The sequence below is a fragment of the Manis javanica genome, chromosome 10, assembly GCF_040802235.1.
Source record: "Manis javanica isolate MJ-LG chromosome 10, MJ_LKY, whole genome shotgun sequence".
Classification (NCBI taxonomy): domain Eukaryota; kingdom Metazoa; phylum Chordata; class Mammalia; order Pholidota; family Manidae; genus Manis; species Manis javanica.
The window spans coordinates 89,687,342-89,710,217 of record NC_133165.1 but is presented as its reverse complement, the minus strand read 5'-3'; the positions used below and the strand labels follow the sequence as shown (position 1 = coordinate 89,710,217).

The window sequence follows — 22,876 nt, the reverse complement described above, 5'->3', positions numbered from 1 at the left end:
TTTGACATATCTTCTTGTAGAGTAACTTAAGCATGTATAGGTTTTAAACTACTAATTAAATTATGCACACACATTAACATAATAGGAATACAGTTACATAACCAAAGCAGATCTATAATTACCAGCCATCTCCAGTGAAGCCAAGGTAACCAGTTAGGCACCTTAGGCATTTGTGAAAATTTGTCTATCATATGATGGATATTGCCCAACTGTACTTGAACTGTCTGAGAGAAATCAGACAAATTAAAACAACCCATTCCTGGGAACTGTTCACATCCCATATGTTCTTTTAACAGTAGATAGTCTGTAGTTGTAAGATTTTGGAGCACTACAACTTGCACTTCTCCTAATTCTTTGTTGAGTTCCATCAGTATAGATCCAGTCAAATTTGTTGTTTTACTGAAAGCACAGGTGAGCTTAGATAGCTCTTTCTTCATTCCAATGGCAAGTCCAGGCACTGGAGGGATTGATGCAGCTACAACTGCAGCATCGCCTGGATCTTTGTTGAGGTTTTTGATGATCATCTTCTGGTATGACTCTTCCAGAGAGTGCTGATGTTGGAAGTTCTTCTTCATATTATATCTTAGTTCATTTTCTGGGTAGCCTAATTAGGCTTTGATCCTCTGTATAAACACAAATAGACCCTCTGCCCACACTTTGATATGCACTTTATACCATTCTGTAGAACTCATTGGAGGTCAGCACACAGGAACTGCTTTTTTTTTTTTAGAAAAAAATATTATCAGAATAGTGTACCACCATAGCCGATCATCTGACAACCTTTAACTGATCAAAATTAAGGATATTTAAAGCATGCATTAATCGTTGATTTATAGTTAGTTTTATCCTATCAGGGAGTAATACCCCTTTTCCTTTTTTTTTTTGTTATCATTAATCAACACTTACATGAAGAATATTATGTTTACCAGCCTCTTCCCTATACCAGGTCCCTGCTATGAACCCCTTTACAGTCACTGTCCTTCAGCATAGCAAAATGTTGTAGAATCACTACTTATCTTCTCTGTGTTGTACAGCCCTCCCCATTCTCCCACCCCCTCCATGCATGCTAATCTTATTACCCTCCTTCTTCTTCCCCCTCTATTCCCTCCCTACCCATCTTCCCCAGTCCCTTTCCTTTTGATACCTGTTAGTCCATTCTTGGGTTCTGTGATTCTGCTGCTGTGTTGTTCCTTCAGTTTTTCTTTTGTTCTTATACTCCACAGATGAGTGAAATCGTTTGGTATTTCTCTTTATCTGCTTGGCTTATTTCACTGAGCATAATACCCTCCAGCTCCATCCATGTTGCTGCAAATGGAGGATTTCCCCTCTTATTATGGCTGAGTAGTATTCCATTGTATATATGTACCACATCTTCTATATCCATTCATCTACCGATGGACATTTAGGTTACTTCCAATTCTTGGCTATTGTAAATAGTGCTGCGATAAAGATAGGGGTGCATCTGTCTTTCTCAAACTTGATTGCTGCGTTCTTATGGTAAATTCCTAGGAGTGAAATTCCTGGGTCAAATGGTAAGTCTATTGTGAGCATTTTGAGGAATCTCCATACTGCATTGACAATGGTTGAAATAATTTACATTCCCACCAGCAGTGTAGAAGGGTTCCCCTTTCTCCACAGCATCACCAACATTTGTTGTTGTTTGTCTTTTGGATGGCAGCCATCCTTTCTTGTGTTAGGTGATACCTCATTGTACTTTTAATTTCCATTTCTCTGACAATTAGTGATGTGGAGCATCTTCTCATGTGTCTGTTGACCATCTGCATTTCTTTTTTGGAGAACTGTCTGTTCAGTTCCTCTGCCCATTTTTTAATTGGATTATTTGATATTTGATTTTTGAGGTGTGTGAACTCATATATTTTTGTTTCTCATTTACAAATATATTCTCCCATACTATAGGGTTCCTTTTTGTTCTATTGATGGTGTCTTTTGCTGTACAGAAGCTTTTCAGCTTAATATAGTCCCACTTGTTCATTTTTGCTGTTGTTTTCCTTGCCTGGGAGATATGTTCAAGAAGGGGTCACTCATGTTTATGTCTAAGAGGATTCTGCCTATGTTTTTTTCCAAGAGTTTAATGGTTTCATGACTTACATTCAGGTCTTTGATCCATTTTGAGTTTACTTTTGTATATGGGTTTAGACAATGGTCTATTCATTCTCCTACATGTAGCTGTCCAGTTTTGCCAGCACCATCTGTTGAAGAGACTGTCATTTCTCCATTGTATGTCCATGGCTCTTTTATCAAATATTAATTGACCATATATGTTTGGGTTAATGTCTGGAGTCTCCAATCTGTTCCACTGTTCTGTGGCTCTGTTCTTGTGCCAGTACCAAATTGTCTTCATTACTATGTCTTTATAGTAGAGCTTGAAGTTGGGGAGTGAGATCCCCACCACTTTATTCTTCTTTCTCAGGCCTTTTTGGCTATTCGGGGTCATTGGTATTTCCATATGAATTTTTGAAGTATTTGTTCCAGTTCATTGAAGAATGTTGCTGGTAGTTTGATAGGGATTGCATCAAATCTGTATATTGTTTTGGACAGGATGGCCATTTTGACAATATTAATTCTTCCTAGCCACGAGCATGGGATGAGTTTCCATTTGTTAGTGTCCCCTTTAATTTCTCTTAAGAGTGACTTGTAGTTTACAGAGTATAGGTCATTCACTTCTTTGGTTAGGTTTATTCCTAGGTATTTTATTCTTTTTGATGCAATTGTGAATGGAATTGTTTTCCTGATTTCTCTTTCTATTGGCTCATCATTAGTGTATAGGAAAGCTACAGATTTCTGTGTGTTAATTTTGTATCCTGCAACTTTGCTGTGTTCCGATATCAGTTCTAGTAGTTTTGGGGTTGATACTTTAGGGTTTTTTATGTACAATATCATGTCATCTGCAAATAGTGACAGTTTAACTTCTTCTTTACCAATCTAGATTCCTTGTATTTCTTTGTTTTGTCTGATTGCTGTGGCTAGGACCTCCAGTACTATGTTAAATAGCAGTGGGGAGAGTGGGCATTCCTGTCTAGTTCCTGATCGCAGAGGAAAAGCTTTCAGCTTCTCGCTGTTCAGAATAACGTTGGCTGCGGGTTTATGATATATGGCCTTTATTATGTTGAGGTACTTGTCCTCTATTCCCATTTTGCTGAGAGTTTTTATCATGAATGGATGTTGAATTTTTTCAAATGCTTTTTCAGCATCTATGGAGATGATCATATGGTTTTTGTCCTTCTTTTTGTTGATTTGGTGAATGATGTTGATGGATTTTCGAATGTTGTACCATTCTTGCATGCCTGGGATGAATCCCACTTGGTCATTGTGTATGATCCTTTTGACATACTTTTGGATCCGGTTTGCTAATCTTTTTCCATCTTTTTTCATCAGGGATATTAGTCTGTCATTTTCTTTTTTGGTGGGGTTTTGCCTGGTTTTGGTATTAGGGTGATGTTGGCTTTATAGAATGAGTTTGGGAGTATTCCCTCCTCTTCTATTTTTTGGGAAACTTTAAGGAAAATGGGTATTATGTCTTCTCTGTGTGTCTGATAAAATTCTGAGGTAAATCCATCTGGCCTGGGTGTTTTTTTCTTGGGTAGTTTTTTGATTACCGTTTCAATTTCTTTGCTCGTAATTGGTTTGTTTAACTTTTGTGTTTCTTCCTTGGTCAGTCTTGGAAGGTTGTATTTTTCCAGAAAGTTGTACATTTCTTCTAGGATTTCCAGCTTGTTGGCATATAGGTTTTTATAGTAGTCTTTAATAATTCTTTGTATTTCTGTGGAGTCCTTCATGATTTTTCCTTTCTCATTTCTGATTCTGTTGATTTGTGTTGATTCTCTTTTTCTCTTAATAAGTTCGTCTAGAGGCTTATCTATTTTGTTTATTTTCTCAAAGAACCAGCTCTTGGTTTCATTGATTTTTGCTATTGTTTTATTCTTCTCAATTTTGTTTATTTCTTCTATGATCTTTATTATGTCCCTCCTTCTGCTGACTTTAGGCCTCATTTCTTCTTCTTTTTCCAATTTCAATAATTGCGATGTTAGACTATTCATTTGGGATTGTTCTTGCTTCTTCAAGTGTGCCTGGATTGCTATATACTTTCCTCTTAAGACTCCTTTCACTGTGTCCCAAAGAAGTTGGGGCTTTGTGTTATTGTTGTCATTTATTTCTATATATTGCTTGATCTTTCTTTTAATTTGTTCATTGATCCATTGATTATTTAGGAGCATGTTGTTAAGCCTCCATGTGTTTGTGAGCCTTTTTGTTTTCTTTGTAGAATTTATTTCTACTTTTATACCTTTGTGGTCTGAAAAATTGGTTGGTAGATTTTCAATATTTTGGATTTTGCTGAGGCTCCTTTTGTGGGCTAGTATGTGGTCTATTCTGGAGAATGTTCCATGTGCACTTGAGAACAATGTATATCCTGTCACTTTTGGTTGTAGATTTCTATAGATGTCTATTAGGTCCATCTGCTCTTCTGTGTTGTTCAGAGCTTCCGTGTCCTTACTTATTTTCTGCCTGGTGGATCGATGCTTTGGGGTGAGTGGTGTGTTGAAGTCTCCTAAAATGAATGCATTGCAGTCTATTTTCCCCTTTAGTTCTGTTAGTATTTGTTTCACATATGTTGGTGCTGCTGTGTTGGGTGCATACATAATTAGAACGGTTATATCCTCTTGTTGGACTGAGCCCTTTATCATTATGTAGTGTCCTTCTTTATCTCTTATTACTTTCTTTGTTTTGAAGTCTATTTTGTCTGATATTAGTACTGCAACCCCTGCTTTCTTCTCACTGTTGTTTGCCTGAAATATGTTTTTCCATCCCTTGGCTCTTAGTCTATGCTTGTCTTTGGGTTTAAGGTGAGTTTCTTGTAAGCAGCATATAGATGGGTCTTGCTTTTTTATCGATTCTATTACTCTGTGTCTTTTGATTGGTGCATTAAGTCCATTTACATTTAGGGTGACTATTGAGAGATATGTACTTATTGCCATTGCAGGCTTTAGATTCGTGGTTACCAAAGGTTCAAGGTTAGCTTCTTTAGTATCTTACTGCCTAACTTAGCTCGCTTATTGAGCTGTTATATACACTGTCTGGAGATTCTTTTCTTCTCTCCCTTCTTATTCCTCCTCCTCCATTCTTCATATGTTGTGTGTTTTGTTCTGTGCTCTTTCTAGGAGTGTTCCCATCTAGAGCACTCCCTGTAAGATACCCTGTAGAGGTGGTTTGTGGGAAGCAAATTCCCTCAGCTTTTGCTTGTCTGGGAATTGTTTAATCCCACAATCATATTTAAATTATAGTCGTGCTGGATACAGTATCCTTGGTTCAAGGTCCTTCTGTTTCATTAAATATATCACGCCATTCTCTTCTGGCCTGTAGGGTTTCTGTCAAGAAGTCTGATGTTAGCCTGATGGGTTTTCCTTTATAGGTGATCTTTTTCTCTCTAGCTGCTTTTAAAACTCCTTCCTTGTCCTTGATCTTTGCCATTTTAATTATTATGTGTCTTGGTGTTTTCCTCCTTGGATCCTTTCTGTTGGGGGTTCTGTGTATTTCTGTGGTCTGTTCGATTATTTCCTCCCCCAGTTAGGGGAAGTTTTCAGCAATTATTTCTTCCAAGATACTTTCCATCCCTTTTCCTCTCTATTCTTCTTCTGGTACCCCTATAATATGGAAATTGTTCCTTTTGGATTGGTCACACAGTTCTCTTAATATTGTTTCATTCCTGGAGATCCTTTTATCTCTCTCCAGAGTTTGTTTCATTTCTGTAATCTCCTTTCTGGCATCTGTGATCTCCCTCTGGACTTCATCTCATTTCTCTTGTGTATTTCTCTGCATCTCTGTCAGCATGTTTATGATTTTTATTTTGAATTCTTAGTCAGGAAGTCTGGTTAGGTCTGTCTCCTTCTCTGGTGTCTCTGTGATCTTGGTTTGCCTGTAATTATTTCTTTTCATGGTGATAGGAATAGTTTGCAGAGCTGGGATGAGTGATGGCTGGAAGAACTTCCCTTCGTGTTGGTTTGTGGCCTTCCTCTCCTGGAAGAACAGCGACCTCTAGTGGCTTGTGCTGGCAGCTGCGCCAGACCGGGCTTCTGCTTCCTGCCCAGCTGCTATGGAGTTTATCTCGGCTGTTAGTGTGGGCGTGGCCTGCCTCGGGCTGCGGCTCCAAAGTGGTGAAGTCCCATTTGTAGGGGGAGTGGCCAGGAGGCTATTTATCTCTGTAAGAGGCCTCCGTGTTCCCTGCATCCCAGGGGATTAGAGTGCCCAGAGATCCCCAGTTTCCCTACCTCTGGACTAAGTGTCTCCCCCTGCCCCTTTAAGACTTCCAAAAAGCACCCGCCAAAACAAAACAACCACCACCAAAAAAAAAATGGCCACTCGTTTTTCTTTATTCTCTGGCGCCAGCCTTAGGCAACCAATCACCGGTCTTGCCGCTCTGTTTCCCTAGTATTGGCGTCCCTATCCCTTTAAGTCTTCCAAAAAGCACTCGCAAAAAAAAAAATCTATGGCCGCTCGCTTTTCTTTTGTCCTCCGGCGCCAGCCTCCAGTACCTGCTCACTGTTCTTGCTGCCCTGTTTCCCTAGTATCCAGCGCATGCACTGTGTCTGCACTCTGGTCCCGGTGGCTGGGGCTGGGTGTTCAGCAGTCCTGGGCTCCCTCTTCCTTCTGCTCTGACTCCTCTCCTCCTGCTGGGAGCTGGGGTAGGGGCACTTGGGTCCCACTGGGCCGAGGCTTGTATCTCACCCCTTTTGTAAGGCACTGGGTTCTCTCTGGTGTGGATGTGGTCTGGATGTTGTCCCATGTCCTCTGGTCTTTATTCTAGGAATAGTTGTCTTTGTTATATTTTCATAGACATATGTGGTTTTGGGAGGAGATTTCCGCTGCTCTACACACACCATCTTGCTACCCATTTTAACCATTTTTAAGTGTCATGGGTTAACAGTTTTCCTAGTATGGTCAAAATTTGGGGGTGGAGTACCTCCTCCAATGCATGGGTCTGGTAGACACACCCACACACACACACGAACACACACCACTTTTCCCCATTTCCCTTGCACTATACCTTATTCACCTTAGTCCTAAATATTTATCAAGCTTTATGGGCTTGAGCTCTTCTCCAAAAAACATTAACTACACAGTCTGTACAATGCACACCATTATTTTCTTTCTTCATTGAGCAAGATGAATAAACAGTCATGTGCATTTTCCGTCACTGTGCCAGATGTTCTAGGTACAAAATATTAAATGGCATGGCCACTGTTCTAAAGACATTCTGATGTCATTGGAGGGGAAAAGAAAGAAATACATGAGATATATATTAACACTAACTACCAGATCAAGGGAGTGATTCATGAGATGGCATTTAGGGAAGAGTTACTTAATGTGAGCTGATGAGTTGTATCATAATGCGGGGAGACATGATGTCATACTTAGGAGGAAATCCAAAAAATTCTTCAGAAGGAAGGAATAGGACAGAAACTTGCCTTTTTAAAATAGAGATCAGAATTGTATTCATACTGATGATTTTGGGGAAAATATCCAAATACTTTCTGTATTTTAAATATCTGGATATAATGATTTGCCCAGTTGTTTCTAACAATTAAAAACCAAAGCCTAGAATTCATCAGGTTCTCACTAAACAATATTTGGCCTATTACATATTATGGTAAGTTTGGAGAAGGAAATTCACAAGGAAGATCTAAAAAAGAGTTTAAGATGACAGTTAAAATAGGAATGGGATTTGGGCTGAAAAGCAGAGCAACCAGAGATGTTTGAGCAAAGGCAGGAAGAAAGAATGTCCATGGGGTGCTCAGGGGTAAGTACACTAGTCGGCCCTTAGCAGTGAGTCTTTTTAAAAATGTGGATAACCTTAAAGATCCATAAATGCCCCATGATTGAGGATATTCATTGCTAAGCCTTCATTGAAACATATTGCATGGCAGAATGACCTCTTGCCTTGGGCCCTACATAATAAACTCAAATACTGACTTTTCAAACTGGCAATTCAGACAAGTTACATAACATCTGATACTCAATTTTCTCTTCTGTAAAATCTATTCAGCAAGTTACTCTCTCATTTCTTCTACCACCTCATCACATGCAGAGACAAAGAAGTAAACACATACAGACACGCCCACATTCTGGTTCCTGAACACATGCTCATATCTACACCTCTTAATCTTGTCCCAAAGATTAAATAGGCAATTTATGCGAAATTAACATGTGAAAAAGCTAAAGAAAGGCAAAAGTAATACCTTTAAGCAGTTATTCACCTTGGGTGGGTCTTGAATAGGAGTAAAATTCTGAAGGATGCAGAAAAGAAGGCAAATTTGGAACGTTAAGTCTATGCAGTCCCCCACAATATACAATGTATACAGAATATAGTAGAGCACTGTTTCAGTTAAGAGAAAGAGACTAAATTAGGTCATCATCCAATTTGTAAATATATGTCAATTTTTCCAGAAATCTCAGACATAGAATATCCAAAAAAGAGTTATCACACTGATGTTGACCCAAGGATAATTGTTGAAGTAGATGATTACCACAGGAAGTGAGGATTCTAAAGAATGAGTGAAGGCACATATGAACGCCAAATTAGTTGAGATCCTGCATTCTGGTAATTGAGTTGGTCCATAGAGTTTTCACTTTTGTTGCTGTTTTTAGTAAGTGTTTTACTGAAACAAAATTTACATAAGGCAAAAGTAACTATTTTTAATTGGATAGCTTTTATTACTAATGTTGTTCAATAACCATTTCTGTCAGTTTCAAAACATTACCATCACTTCAAAGTAACACCTGAGACCACTGAGCATTTACACTCCAACTACACCTGACCCTGGCAATCACCAATCTCTGTTTGTCTCTACGAATTTTATCTGTATTTCCTACTCTGGATACTTCAAATAAGTGGAATCATACAATACGTGACTTACTGTCTGTCTTCTTTCACTTAGCCTAATGTTTTGGAGTTTCATCCTCATTGAAGCATGTATCAATACTTCATTCCACTTTACGACTGAATAATATTCCACTGTGTGTAATACAGCAATTTGTTAATCCATTTATCTGTTGATGGGCATTTGGGCTATTTCCATCTTAAAGTTGTTTTGAATAATACTGCTATGAGCATGGGTGTATATATAATTGTTTGAGTACCTGTTTTCAATAGTTTTGTTATATACCCAGGAGTGGAGTGCAGGGCTATAGTAATACTGTTTAATTTTTTGAAGATCATCAAACTGTATTCAACAATGGCTGTATCATTTTGCATTTCTAACAGCAATGTACAAGGATTCCAATTCATGTCAAAACTTGTTACTTACTGGGTTTCAGTTAATTACTCTTACAGCCACCTCAGTGGATGTAAAGCAGTACCTCATTATGGTTTTTGATTTACATTTTCCAAAAGACTCTGGATATTGAGTATCTTTTAATGTTCTTTTTGGCAATCTTGTGTATCTTCTTTTGAAAATGTCTGTGACTTTTGCCCTTTTCCTAATTGGATACTTTGCATTTTCTTGTTGAACTGTCAAAGTTATTTCTGGATAGCAGATGCTTATCAGACATACAATTTCCAAATATTCTGTAGATTGTCTTTTCATTTTGATAGTGTTCTTTGATGCACAAAAGTTTTTAATTTTGATGAACTCAATGTTATCTACTTTCCTTTTGTCATTCATGTTCATGGTGACATATCAAAGAAACCATTGCCAAATCCAAGAATGTGAAAGACTATGTTTCTCCTAAGAGTTTTATGTGTTTAGCTTCCATATTTAGGTTCTTGATTTATTTTGAGTTAATTTTCAATATGATATGAGATTGGGGGTGAAATTCAGTCTTTTGCACATGGACTTCCACTTCTCTCAGCTCCATTTTTGTAGAGACGCTTCCTCCTTTATTGAATGGTCTAAGTACCAGTGATTAGCCATAGTTGCATGGGTTTATTTCTGGACTTTCAGCTTTATTCTTTGGTCTATATGTTTATGCTTATGTCAGTACTACACTGTTTTCCATTAACATAGCTTTGTAGTAAGTTTTGACATCTGGAAGTGAAAGCCCTCCAACTGAGTTATTCTTCTTCAAGACTGTTTTGGCTATTCGTGATCCCTTCTAATGCTATATGAATTTGAGGGTCAGATTTTTCGTTCATGAAAAAAAACATTGGATGTTTGTGCATTGATTGTGTAGTTTCAACATCTTATCAATATTGTTTTTCAATCCATGAATATGGAATATCTTTCCATTTATTTAGATTTGTCCATTTTTTCAGCAATATTTTATAATTTTCAGAGTTCAAATCTTCCATTTCCTTAAGCTTTTCATAAATATTTTACTTTACTGTATACTATTTTTTTAATTGTGCTCTTGATTTACTTTTCAAATTGTTCATTGATTATTTATGAAAATACAACTGATTCTTATATTTGCTCTTTACTCTTTGCTGAACTTTGCTGCAGTGTTGCTGAATTTTTTAGTTAGCTCCAGCAATTTTGTGTATGCTCATTGGGATTTTCAATTTATAAAATCATGTCGTTTGTTAATAGAAGTTTCTTTTTCTTTCCAATTTGAATGCCTTTCTATATTTTTCTTATCTTATTTCTCTAACTAGAACTTACAGTGCAATGAGTAGACATCATTGTTTTGTTCCAATTCTGATGGGTTAAGCTTTCACTCTTTCACCATTATAAAGTATTGCCCATTATAAACTACTATGCAAACTGCATTTTTCTTTTCCTAAATGCTCTTTGCCATGTTGAGCAATTTCCCTTTGTTCATAGATTTCTAAGTGTTTTGTAACATAAAAACATCTTTGAATGCTTTGTCTTGACAACTGCTATGATGAGCTATTTTTTTCTTTGTTGTACTTATACTGTGTATTCCATTTATTGATTTTCTTAGATTGAATCACACTTCTATTCCTGGATTAAATCCTACTTGTTTATGGAGTACAAATCTTCCAATATACTGTTGGACTTGGTTTGCCAGTATTTTCTTGGAGCTCTTTACATCCATATTCATAAAGGATATTTGTAATTTTCTTATCTTGTGATGTCTTTATCTTTTTTTATATTAAGGTAATGGTGACATCACTATACATCTCAATAAAGCTGGAGGCGGGATGGTCTTGTCTAGTAAGAACAATGTCTAGGCTGCTTTATAGACAGTTTATGTCAACTTACGTTTGTCCTTTGAATGGGCCATACTTTCTTGTTTATATCTCTTGTAATATATTGTTGAACACTACACATTTAAATATTGTGATGTGGTGACTCTGGAAATTAGATTCTCCTCCTTTTCTGTTTTTATATTTGAAAGCTGTAGTCCTCTTATTTAGTGATTTCTCCAAACTATTTTTGCAAAGATTATATATTGTGCTATGTGCTTACTGAAGTTTCTTTTCGTTGAGCTTGAATTCAGCCAGGGTTTTGCCAGAGATTTCCTTGATTTCCTGTGGGGGGGCCCGGCCTACGGCCGAGGCTGAGCCCCACTACAACGCCCTAAAGATAGCGCCTGCTTCCTGCTCACCACCCTTTCCCCTCTTCCCTGTTGGGGATTGGCCCAGCAGACTTCCGTACCCGTGCACAGCTCGTGCTGCCCGGTTAGAGTGGCGCGTGACACCTATCCGCTTAAAGGTCACGCATGATACTGTCCCAGATTGGTTGGGTGACTGAATATAAGGGAGCCCGCCAGGAGGGAAAGGAGCTTCCCGACAACTGCTGTAACCGCCGTGGGAGATTAAACAATAAAGCCTAGAGAAGAATCAAGTCCTTGGGCGTGTTGCTTTGGTCCCTGAAGGGTCGCGACATCCTGAGCTAAAAATTTTTTTTAATTTTGAAACCCCCCTCCAGGTCGTTGCAAACCGGATCTGTGCTGAGGTACTCAACATTTTCCGAGAGTGTTTACAATTTTGCCTTCGACTTCACTTCCTGCTTGCACTAAAACTAAAAATCAGCCACAAGTGAACATGTAAGATCTTCTTGAGTCTTCCTTTGAGCAAGAGAGAAACTGGGCTACTGTGTAACTTTTTAAATTCCCTAGTACACACAGGCACTGTTGAGCACTCTAATTCCCCAAAGAAACTCTCTCCCTAACATTGCCTTCCAGGCTGTAGGTGGCCTATTATATGGTTCAGCCATAATCTTTTGCCCAAGGCAGCTATAGGTTTTTGTTAGCCTTATGATGTTTTCAAACAATGTGTGCCACATTTGATGCCTGAGTGATTTTTGTGTTATGTGAAAATGAAACAAAGTATCTTGTATAAGTCCTTCAGGAGTCCCCAGACAAATTAGAACAGCAAACACAATAATTTGTGAATAAGGTCTGCTTTGCTCCCTCGAGATCTGGGACCAGGGCTCTGTACTAGGAACTTGGGCTGTCATCTTCAATATGGCCACAGAGACTGGAAGGGGGTAGGCAAGGAAAAATAAAAATTTCACAAAGCTTTGCTACTGTTTTTAAGTTGCACTTTTCTTTATTGAGTGTTCACTTGGTTACTATAAACCTTCGACTGTTTCCCAGAAAACCTACAAAGTTGGTGCTTGATTGTCTGCTTGTTTTTTGATGTTTCTATAAAGGAACAGGAGCTTGGAGCTCCACACTCCATCACTTTGCTGAAGTCACTCTCTCTTCCTCTTTTCATTTCTATTCTACAGTCTCTCCAGATGGCCTTGGGGAACCACAGCACCGTCACCGAGTTCATCCTCCTGGGGCTGTCTGCAGACCCCCGCATCCAGGCCCTGCTCTTTGTGCTGTTCCTAGTGATTTACCTCCTGACTGTGATGGGAAACCTCACGATGCTGCTGGTGATCAGGACTGATTCTCACCTCTACTCGCCCATGTACTTCTTCCTGAGTCACCTCTCTTTCCTGGATCTTTGCTACTCCTCAGTCACTGTGCCCAAGCTGCTGGAAAACCTCCTGTCTCAGAAGAAAACTATCTCTGTGGGGGGCTGTCTGGCTCAGGTCTTCTTTGTATTTGTCACAGGGGGCACTGAAGGCTGCCTGCTCTCAGTAATGGCCTATGACCGCTATGTTGCCATCTGCCACCCTCTGCACTACGGACAGATCATGAACAGCCAGCTCTGTAATAGTCTGGTGTGTGGATCCTGGGGCCTGAGCTTTCTAGATGCATTCATCAACATCCTACAGGCTACGAGTTTGGACTTCTGTGCGGATCAGTCCATCCCCCACTACAGCTGTGAGCTGCCCTCTCTCTTCCCTCTGTCCTGCTCTGATGTCTCCACTAGTTTTACTGTTTTACTGTGTTCCTGTCTCCTGCATGGGCTTGGAACCTGTTTGTTGATTGTATTCTCCTATGCCCTTATTGCCTCCACCATCCTGAGTATCAGCTCCTCCTCAGGTAGAGGCAAAGCCTTCTCCACCTGCTCCTCTCACCTCACTGCTGTCCTCCTGTTTTATGGCTCAGGGTTCCTTCGCTATCTCATGCCCACCTCAGGCTCACCCCTGGAGTTGATCGTGTCTGTACAGTACAGTGTGGTGACTCCCTTAATGAATCCCGTCATCTACAGCTTGAGGAACAATGAGGTGAATGCAGCTGTGAGAAGGACATTTAGAAAATATCTCCAATATAGGTGAACAGATACAGAAGATGATGTGGTTTTACTACAACATGATCTACTGTTGGCTAACACTAAGAGCATTTTCTGAATGTCATGATGTAGTTATGAAAAATTTCATAGAAGTTCATGTAACTGTTTGGGGATCAGGTTGAGAAAGGTGGTACAAATTCACCCTGGCTTTGGAGAAAACCAAACATCAAATGATTGTATTAATCCAGCCATTTTCCTTGAATCGTCTTTTTGCAACCTTGATGGGGCTTGATCTTAACCTGTTTCCTTTTTAATTTTTTTAATTTTTTTAAGGTATGATTGATATACACTCTTTTGAAGGTTTTACATGAAAAAACAATATGCTTACTGCATTTACATATATTTTCAAATAGCCACCCATACCTAAACACAGTCACTGTCCATCAGTGCAGCAAGTTGCCAGAGATCCACTAAGTCCCTTCTCTGTGATACACTGTTCTCCCCGTGATCCCCCACACTATGTGTACTAAACATAATACCCCTCGGTCCCCTTCTCCCTCCCTCCCCACCTGCCCTCCCACATAACTACCCTTTGGTAGCCACTAGTTCATTCTTGGAGTCTCTGAGTCTGCTGCCATTTTGTTCCTTCAGTTTTGATTCATTCCTATACTCCACAAATGAGGGAAATCATTTGGCATTTGTCTTTCTCCACCTGGCTTTTTTCACTGAGCATAATGTCCTCCAGCTGCATCCATGTTGTTGCAAATTCTGGATTTGTTTCTTTCTTACAGGTGAATAGAATTCCTTTGTATATATGTACCACCTCTTCTTTATCCATTCATCTACTGATGGACACTTAGGCTGCTTCCATATGTTGGCTATTGTAAAAAGTGCTGCGATAAACATAGGGGTGCATATGTCTTTTTGAATCTGAGAAGTTGTATTCTTTGGGTATATTCCAAGGAGTGGGATTCCACGGTCAAATGGTATTTTTATTTTTAGTTTTTTGAGGAACCTCCATATTGCTTTCCACAATGGTTGAACGAGCTTACATTCGCACCAGCGGTGCAGGAGGGTTCCCCTTTCTCCGCATTCTCAGCAGCATTTGTTGTTCTTATAGTCTTTTCGATGCTGGCCATTCTTACTGGTGTGAGGTGATATCTCGTTGTGGATTTAAATTGCATTTCTCTAATGATTAGTGATGTGGAGCATCTTTTCATGTGTCTGTTGGTCATCTGAATTTCTTCTTTGGGGAACTGTCTCTTCATATATACTGCCCATTTGTTAATCGGGTTATTTTCTTTTTCTAACCTGTTTCCCTTGGTATGCAGTTCATTGAACTATATAGAATAAAGTCACCTAACCATCACAGAAGGGAGCATAAAGCAAACCTGTTGCATCTTCAATCTGGGGAAGATTCAACAACTGGGGGAAAGGATGCGCAGTATTATCAAGTATTTGGGCTTGGAGAGACACAGGCCTAAGAAAGGTGGGAGTATCCAAAGGGAAATGAGCCAGCCCAAATACAGGAGGATCCACCATGGATTCACCAGATGCAAGTTTCTAAAATCTAATAGAAAGTGACACAAGGAAATATCGAGACTACTTCATGAGGCAGACAATTTAGTAGAAAAGCATTTTGCTATGTGAGCTAGATGCGAAGAACTAGAGCAGAAGACATAGTTTAAGGAGAAAAAGGGAGGATTGGTGAAAAACAAGAGTCAGAGAGAAGGAGAACACAGTGAGAAATCCAGACCAGCTGGGAAATGCAAAATATTGGTTAACTTAAGTTTAGTGTGTATCTGATCTGGCCAAAAAACAATGACTCCTTGGGGCTACAGTGAAGGATGGAAGTTTTCTCTACAATTCCACTGAATAGATAATTCCTGGAGATCTAAAATATAATATAATGATTACAGACAAACACCAAACTTGCTGAGACTATATCTTGATATTTCCCACCACAAAAAAAAGCAATCATAATTATGTGCCATGATAGAGATGTTAGCTAATCCTATAAAGGCAGGCATCCTGTAATATACAAATGTATCAATTCAACATGTTATAAACGTGTACTCAATACACTTCCACAAAGACGCATGTCAATTATATCTCAATTTGAAATTTTCAAATAAAAATAAAAGGTTTTAAGGGAAAAATTTCACATAAGCTGAGTACCTTCTTACTGTGGTCCAGCAACTCAGCCCCAGAGATGAGGATACTTCTTTGAGAATGAGAAGCTGGAACCTGTGATTGTGCCATAAGCTGCTGTTTGCCACTTGGACAGCACGAGGTTTCACAGGGGCAGCCAAGGCAAATTGGATAGATGCATAAGTAACTTTCTGATTTTTAAAATATCTTTAGTCATCAAAATGTTCATCCCAATTATGTTTAGAGATACAGTTCCCTGTGCAATGGGGAAGCAAGCTGTCAGGTGAGTGAAGTCTCACTATACACCTTCCTTCATAATTTCCAACAAGGTATCTCCCCAGTCAGTGGCCAAAAGGAAAAGCTTTCCCAGCTGGTCTACTTTCAAAGCCCATAAGACTCCAGGGTTTACAGAAAAGCTTCAAACCTACAGTTCTATAGCCTGTATCATGAAATCCCCTAAGACTTCTATAAGCTTCTCTCTTCTAGTTAATGAGTTTAAGGTTTGTCTTAGACTATGACCTGAGGGAATACAGCTGTTTGGACCTGCTAAGTTACACCAGCTCCATCAAACTATCTGGGTCCCTTAAGCTAGATTGTATCTGAAGGTCACAAGGTCACATGCTTCACTAATATTGTTTGCTCATATATAGAGTTACAGATGCACGTAAAGGAAGTATAGCCTCTTGTGCACTTGTAAGATGAAAAGTCTCCTTAGGCTTATCCATCTGAGATTGTCATTTGTCCTTCTTTACTGAAACTTGTAAACAGGAAAACTTAACATGGGTGCTTCCTGAAATTAGGCTACAGAAATAATGGTTCTTCTGCGCATTGTGATCACCTGATGAAAGGTGACTTCTCATATCATGGTAAGACTTGAGCCAAAGGATGAAATTTGTGCCGGAAAATCTTAGAACTCTATGATTTTTCTAAAGGTTCCCCTCATTAACACATGGAGACATTCAATTTCTGCTTGCTTCCACGCACACGGCCTTCAGGGTCACACTTCTCAGGCACCTCCTTTCTTGAGATCTCTCACCATCCTTGCCTTGTGCTGCAGACTGAGTTCCAGACATCCAGACAATCTTTATGAATGTTTCTCTCCTTGGAGGTTCTTGTCCTCAGTTGTTTTCAGCACCTACTGAATAAACTCTATGCTCTTCAGAGTTGCGTGTGCACTGGCTGTGGAAACTGCAATGATACGGGAAACTGCCAGCAGAAGCCAGGAGGTTCCCAGCCTGGGGAGGAGTGGGGGAAGTACATCAAGTAGATACACTTAAGTGGTCTGAGGTCCTCTTCCTTCCCTAAATACATAAAAAGATCATAAACACAGGTACTGAAAATAATTACTTGTCTATTATTAACCACCCTATCAAGTCTGGTCTTCACAAATATTAGTCATTAAAGGAGAAGAGAAAAAGCAGAATCCAGGGAATATTCAAAGGGAAATACTGTGGTGTGTGAAGTTTGCCATCCATGCACTCAAACCACAAGCCCTGTGGCCCTTCCCATCTCAGGTGACCTTTGGAAATCAAAGGTGTTAATGCTCTTCTGAGTTTCTCACATCCCTAACAGTATCTACCTAGACCATGTCTGCCTTCCAGCACTAGATCTCTCTCTCATCCTGTCTTCATTAATCTGTTTATCCAGTACTTACATAATTAACAATTATTTTCTGGGAAATTGCACTGAATAGATAAATTGTGAGACTTTTTCTTGGAAATGATATAAGATTATTGGATCTGAACAAGTTAATAATATACACTGGCATGATATTCTTTGTCTCTCAGAATTTACTAAAGTTTACATTTGGCAAATGTTAATTTAGGTAAAAAGAATTCTTAATAAACAGTAGTATAAACTTGAGCCAAAAGTGAAAGGATGGAAGGTGATAATTATTTGTGATTATTTTTTTCAATCACCCAGAAAATGCAATGTCTTGCTCCACTTCTCTTCAGGGTGATATCTGAAATTAACATATGCAAAAAACTAGAAGTCACGTTTTTGAGATGTGCTCAAGCACAGCTACCCAGGCAAATTGGGAAATAAATATTTTGATGAGACAACCACCCTGGGTTCTACCTTCTTCTTAACATCTGATTTTCTCTGTACAAGCACCCAAACTTCTCTGGCTCCACCTCTTTCTGAATTTCAAAGTAGGCATTAAACTCCAATTGACTACAAGCCACTGTATTTCCTCTCTCAAGGTAAGTGAAGAGAATTTGAAATTAGTGCTCACTTCACACTGCCAGGGGGAAGTGAAGCCCCATTTTCAGTTGGACACGGTCAGAGGACACACGTTGGGAGCCAGGGGGAGTAAACCATGGAAATCTCATATCGTGGGCTTTCACCTCTCTTGCTGACAGCTTGCATGGAGTCAGCACAGAACAGAGGTTTTTGATATTGGATCTCTAACCCACAGTTTCTCCAAAATTCTTTGGATATCCTGAGGTGTTCTCAGCTAAAACCTGGAAACAAAAATGGGTTGTAGCCAGGTGACATTAAATGTGGGAAAAACAGAGAGTAAACACAGAGCAAATGTCTGACCAAAATCAGGCAGTAAATTGCAAATTTTGAGAAATTTTCCAGTTAAATTGAATGAATGGGATTGACTTTTTACTACTGAAGAATAAAAAGAAATTGTTTATTTAGACAAGATTTTACAAACCAAAAGATGGGAAAATTGACTTTTCCATCTGATCATGCATCTTTGATGCAGAATCAGATATATTTTGGGCCAGTACACTGGTCTGTGAAGTACTCACCAGGTATAGAGAGGTAATTTGAATATGACATCTTTTTAGGGGTGAGAGTATGGAAACTTGTGTAAATAAGAAAGAAGAAGAGAAAGGAAAGTTAGGCAAAGCGGGCCTTGGCTGGCCCAGCAGGAATGCAATTTGTTATGGTGATTTCTCTGGGCAAGAACAACATGAAATTGGTGAAATCTCCCAGGGGAAAGCTGGGGAATTCAGAGTTTCTAGCTGACAGATGAGGATGACCGTAAGCAGTTATCATACCAAGAAGGAGAACTCATGAAGGAATAGAATCTGAAATTTCAAGGTGGGTACAAAAAAATGTATCCAATATGAAATTTCAGGCCTGATGCTGAACAAGTAGGACAAATAAGTGATAAGTGTGTTCACACAACAGTTCAAGAAAGGCTAAGTAAGGTTACTTCCACAGTCTGGTTAAGTAGAGGATCTTGCACAAAGTAGACCTATAATACTTTGAATATTTAGATAAGTGAGAAGTGATAATGTGATTGATAAATGAATGAATGTAAACATGGATGGAGATGACTGAATATGGAGGAGATAAATGAAATATTATGTAACTAAATAAAGGGATGAAATAATGGATAAATTATCCAATGGATAGATGAGTAAGTGTCATGGTTTTAAGCAACCCTCCATATGTGGACAGAAATGAGCTAGTAGGTGTTAGCTGCTCACTGTGGCGAAGGAATCTGTAGCTGCCAATTATTACAACGGAAGGTGAGCCTTCCGCCTTCACAGTCACTACAAAGTAAACCCCTTAATCCTCATGGCCTTCCCTTCCTCCTCCACCTCCCAGTCAACCTTAAGTTTTCCATATTTCTGAAACTACAGTTCAACCAGGGAATATGCCACTAAAGAAACAAATACAACATGTCATATTTGCTTCATTCTTTCATTCTTCATACATTAAGCAGATATTAAGGACCCGTTGTTGCCTCCCATTCTGCTGTGTATTCAAGACTGAAGATAATATGCATGACTAAATACCAAACTATTCTCCATAAGAATGTTTGGAGAAAAAAGAACTACTATTAACACATCCTACTAAAAGCCAGATCAGGATAGCTGTCCAAGTGAATGTCCAAAACAATTTATAGAATAAAGGATAAATGAGAACACAGAATGGAGAGATGCAGATGTGTATAGAAAATGGACGTCAGCCAGTCTGGGCTTAAAAACCACAGACTTGGTAGCTTCACAGACCTTGTACAAATGTAAAGCTAATCTACTTACTCTCTCAACACCAACAAGTTATGACAACATTTTAGTTTCAATTTCCTCATTCTCAAATTTGAATAATGCAACTCACACAGTTTTGTTGTGATCTTCAAGTAGAGAAAAAGCCAAATACTTGATTGTTTATGTGCTTAAAAATAACTGGCACCAAAGAACTGATAGGTGTCATTACTGTGCATAGTCTGGTCCGGCAAAAGAGATAATTAAACAATGCATATATATATATATGGAAGAAGAAGAAATCACAGTGAGGACTGAAGAGTCAAAAGGATTTGGGTCAAGATTTGAAGAGAAAAATGTCAACAGGGAATCACCTGGAATCCAGGCAGAGAATTGGAAAGGAATGAAGGCAACAGGGTGCATCTAGTAGGACCAACAGATTTCTGATTCTGCAACGGAGGCTCATCAGAACCACATGGAGAGGGTTTAAAATACCCATAAACAGGATCCAAAAAAGCCCTAGTAAGACAGGATTTCTGCAGGTAGAGAAGCCAGTTTGTACAGAGATTGCCTGATCTGTAAATGCAAAACAGAGAAGTTCACCATTTAGGAGGGACTGTTGCAAATGGCACCATAGACAAAGTTCTGGTCATAGGCTCATATTGAGTGGATGCAAATCTTGAGTGTTCAAACTGAGGAACTGAGTAAGTTTTATCAATCTCAGGAGGGTTTTTTTGGCTTTTACTGTTAAAAAGATAATTTAGGAATCTCCTTCCTTAATCCATTCCCTCCCCCAACACCTGCACCCACATGTGTTTCAAGATTGGCCCTTGAATTGAATAACTAAATGTACTAGAAACACATGAAAAGTAAATATATAACAAACATAGTATGTTATCATGAAGAAATATTGGACTATCTCAAACTTTTGTATAAAGAGTATAAGACTGTGTGGCTGAAACCAGAAACTACTAGAATCACTTCTCCAGGAAGTGTACAGGATTTAATTTGATGAGTAGGACAGTTCAAGGTGATGAAATGAATTAGTCATGGACTACACTAAAAAATTATATAACGTTGTCCAATGATATTTAAGGTAGAGGGGTCAGAAGTGGAAAGAACATACATGGGCATAGGGTTGAGGAGCTGTGCAGTTAGAAATTTAAGTGACGAAAGAATTCTAGGGAAGCAGGGAAAGTAGATTTTTGTAAAAGTCGATGTAAAAGATGAGCAGACTGAGGAGAGATGTGTGCATACACTGAGTGAAATGGAAAGTCTGAGGTGCCATGATGTGGGGGTGAACACTCATGCATCTGTCTGCTTTCATTCCAGCAAAATATCTCCCAGCATGGCCTTAGGAAACACAGCACCATCACGGGATTCCTCCTCCTTGGGCTGCCGGCCGACCCCCACATCCAGGTCCTGCTCTTTGCCCTGTTCCTGAACATTTACCTCCTGACCATAATGGGGAACCTGATGATGATGCTGGTCATCAGGACTGATTTGCACCTCCACTCACCCATGTACTTCTTCCTGAGTCACCTATCTTTTCTGGATCTTTGTTTATCTTCAGTCACTGTGCCCAAGCTGCTGGAGAACCTCCTGTCTCAGGAGAAAGCAATCTCAGTAGAGGGCTGCCTCACTCAGGCTTTTTTAGTATTTTCCATTGCATGGACTGAAGCCTTTGTGCTCTCTGCCATGGCTTATGACCGCTACAATGCCATCTGCCGCCCGCTGCTCTATGGCCAGGTGATGAGGAGACAGTTGTGTGGGGGTCTGGTATGGGCCTCATGGGGCCTGGGCTTTCTGGATGGTTTCATGAACATCCTCATGGCTTGGGATTTGGATTTCTGGGAGGCTCATGTCATGCCTCACTTCAGCTGTGAGCTGCCACCTCAATTCCCGAAGTCTTGCTCTGATGTCTCCAGCATCTTTGCAGTGCTCGTGTGCTCTGCTATTGTGCACGCCTCAGGGACCTTACTCCTGGTCTCCTTCTCATACGCCCACATTGTCACCACCATCCTGAGCATCAGGTCCACCACGGGCAGAAGCAAGGCCCTCTCCACCTGCTCCTCCCACCTCACTGCAGTGAGCTTCTTCTATGGATCTGCTTTCCTCCGCTATCTCATGCCAACCTTAAGTTCCCCGCTGGAGTTGGTTTTTTCCATACAGTACTGTGTGGTCAGCCCCCTAGTGAATCCCCTTGTCTACAGCTTAAAGAACAAGGAAGTAAAAGCTGCTCTGAAAAGAATGTTGCAAAAAGGTCTACAACATCTCACAGAGCAGAGAGCAAGCAGAAGATGACTAGGAAATGAGGTAGAATCTCATCAAATGGTTGAATAATAGAATAGGGAAAAGCTTCTTACTTCATAATAGATATGACAAAATATCTTACAAGAGCCTGTTTCCTCTGAAATGCTAAAGAAAAACCAAGAGCTACTTGCTTACTTTGGCTCATAATTATTTCATTTAGGGACAAAGCAATATGTCTGGTAATTATTATTTTGATACAGATTTTAGCACCAATTTTTGGTACATTATTAATTTGGTATAAACTTACAGTACCTTTTAGTTATGAAGCATTCCCAATGCAGTTAGCACTGAGAAAATTGTCTAGAACCTCAATTCTTATCTTAATCTAATATTTAACAGGGAAGCTATGCTGTACATAAAAAATCAACATCCACTGATAAAAAGGAGACATAAACTTCAGATTTAGGGTTGAACAGAGAGCTGGGGGTGAGTCTGCACTGGAGAGGGACTTGTAGAAAAGACAGAAGGAGCTAAGTAATGCTGAGAGAGGTAGTGTCCTATTAAGGCAAAACCAGACCCACAGACACTTTCTATACTCTGTACCTCTCCTGGCACCTTCACCTAGTGGCACAGGGCAGAAAAGCCACTCCAGTATATTTTAGCATTACTCTGATCTTAGCCATTAGCAAAAGAGATGAGGAAATTAATATTTACTGAGGTGTTACTATGAGCCAGGCACCATATGTGGAATTTTCTATGCTTTGTGAACATAGCAATTACTCCTCTACAATTTTAATGAAGAATTCCATTTTCTTTTAATTTGCCAATTCTTTAAAACATTGAACATTTTTTTTCTCCAATTATAAAATAAGGCACTTTTATTTGGGAAATATGAAAACTTTGAAAATGATAAAAGTATCATTCATAATCCCAAAGTGTTGTCTGTGACTCTTTTTGTGACATCCAAGGAGGTAAA

General features: G+C 39.4%; 2 protein-coding genes across 2 annotated transcripts; both read left to right on the top strand.

The window, feature by feature from the left end:
- Nucleotides 1-12,659: 12,659 nt before the first annotated feature.
- Nucleotides 12,660-13,592, top strand: LOC140843811 (olfactory receptor 8S1-like). Its single transcript, XM_073214239.1, has one exon. The coding sequence runs from the start codon at nt 12,660-12,662 to the stop codon at nt 13,590-13,592; it is 933 nt and encodes a 310-aa protein (XP_073070340.1).
- Nucleotides 13,593-18,688: 5,096 nt separating this feature from the next.
- LOC140843901 (olfactory receptor 8S1-like) lies at nt 18,689-21,951 on the top strand. The gene is made up of 2 exons (XM_073214314.1): nt 18,689-18,694; nt 20,980-21,951. Exons 1-2 carry the CDS (start codon nt 18,689-18,691, stop codon nt 21,949-21,951), a joined length of 978 nt encoding a protein of 325 aa, XP_073070415.1.
- Nucleotides 21,952-22,876: the final 925 nt, after the last annotated feature.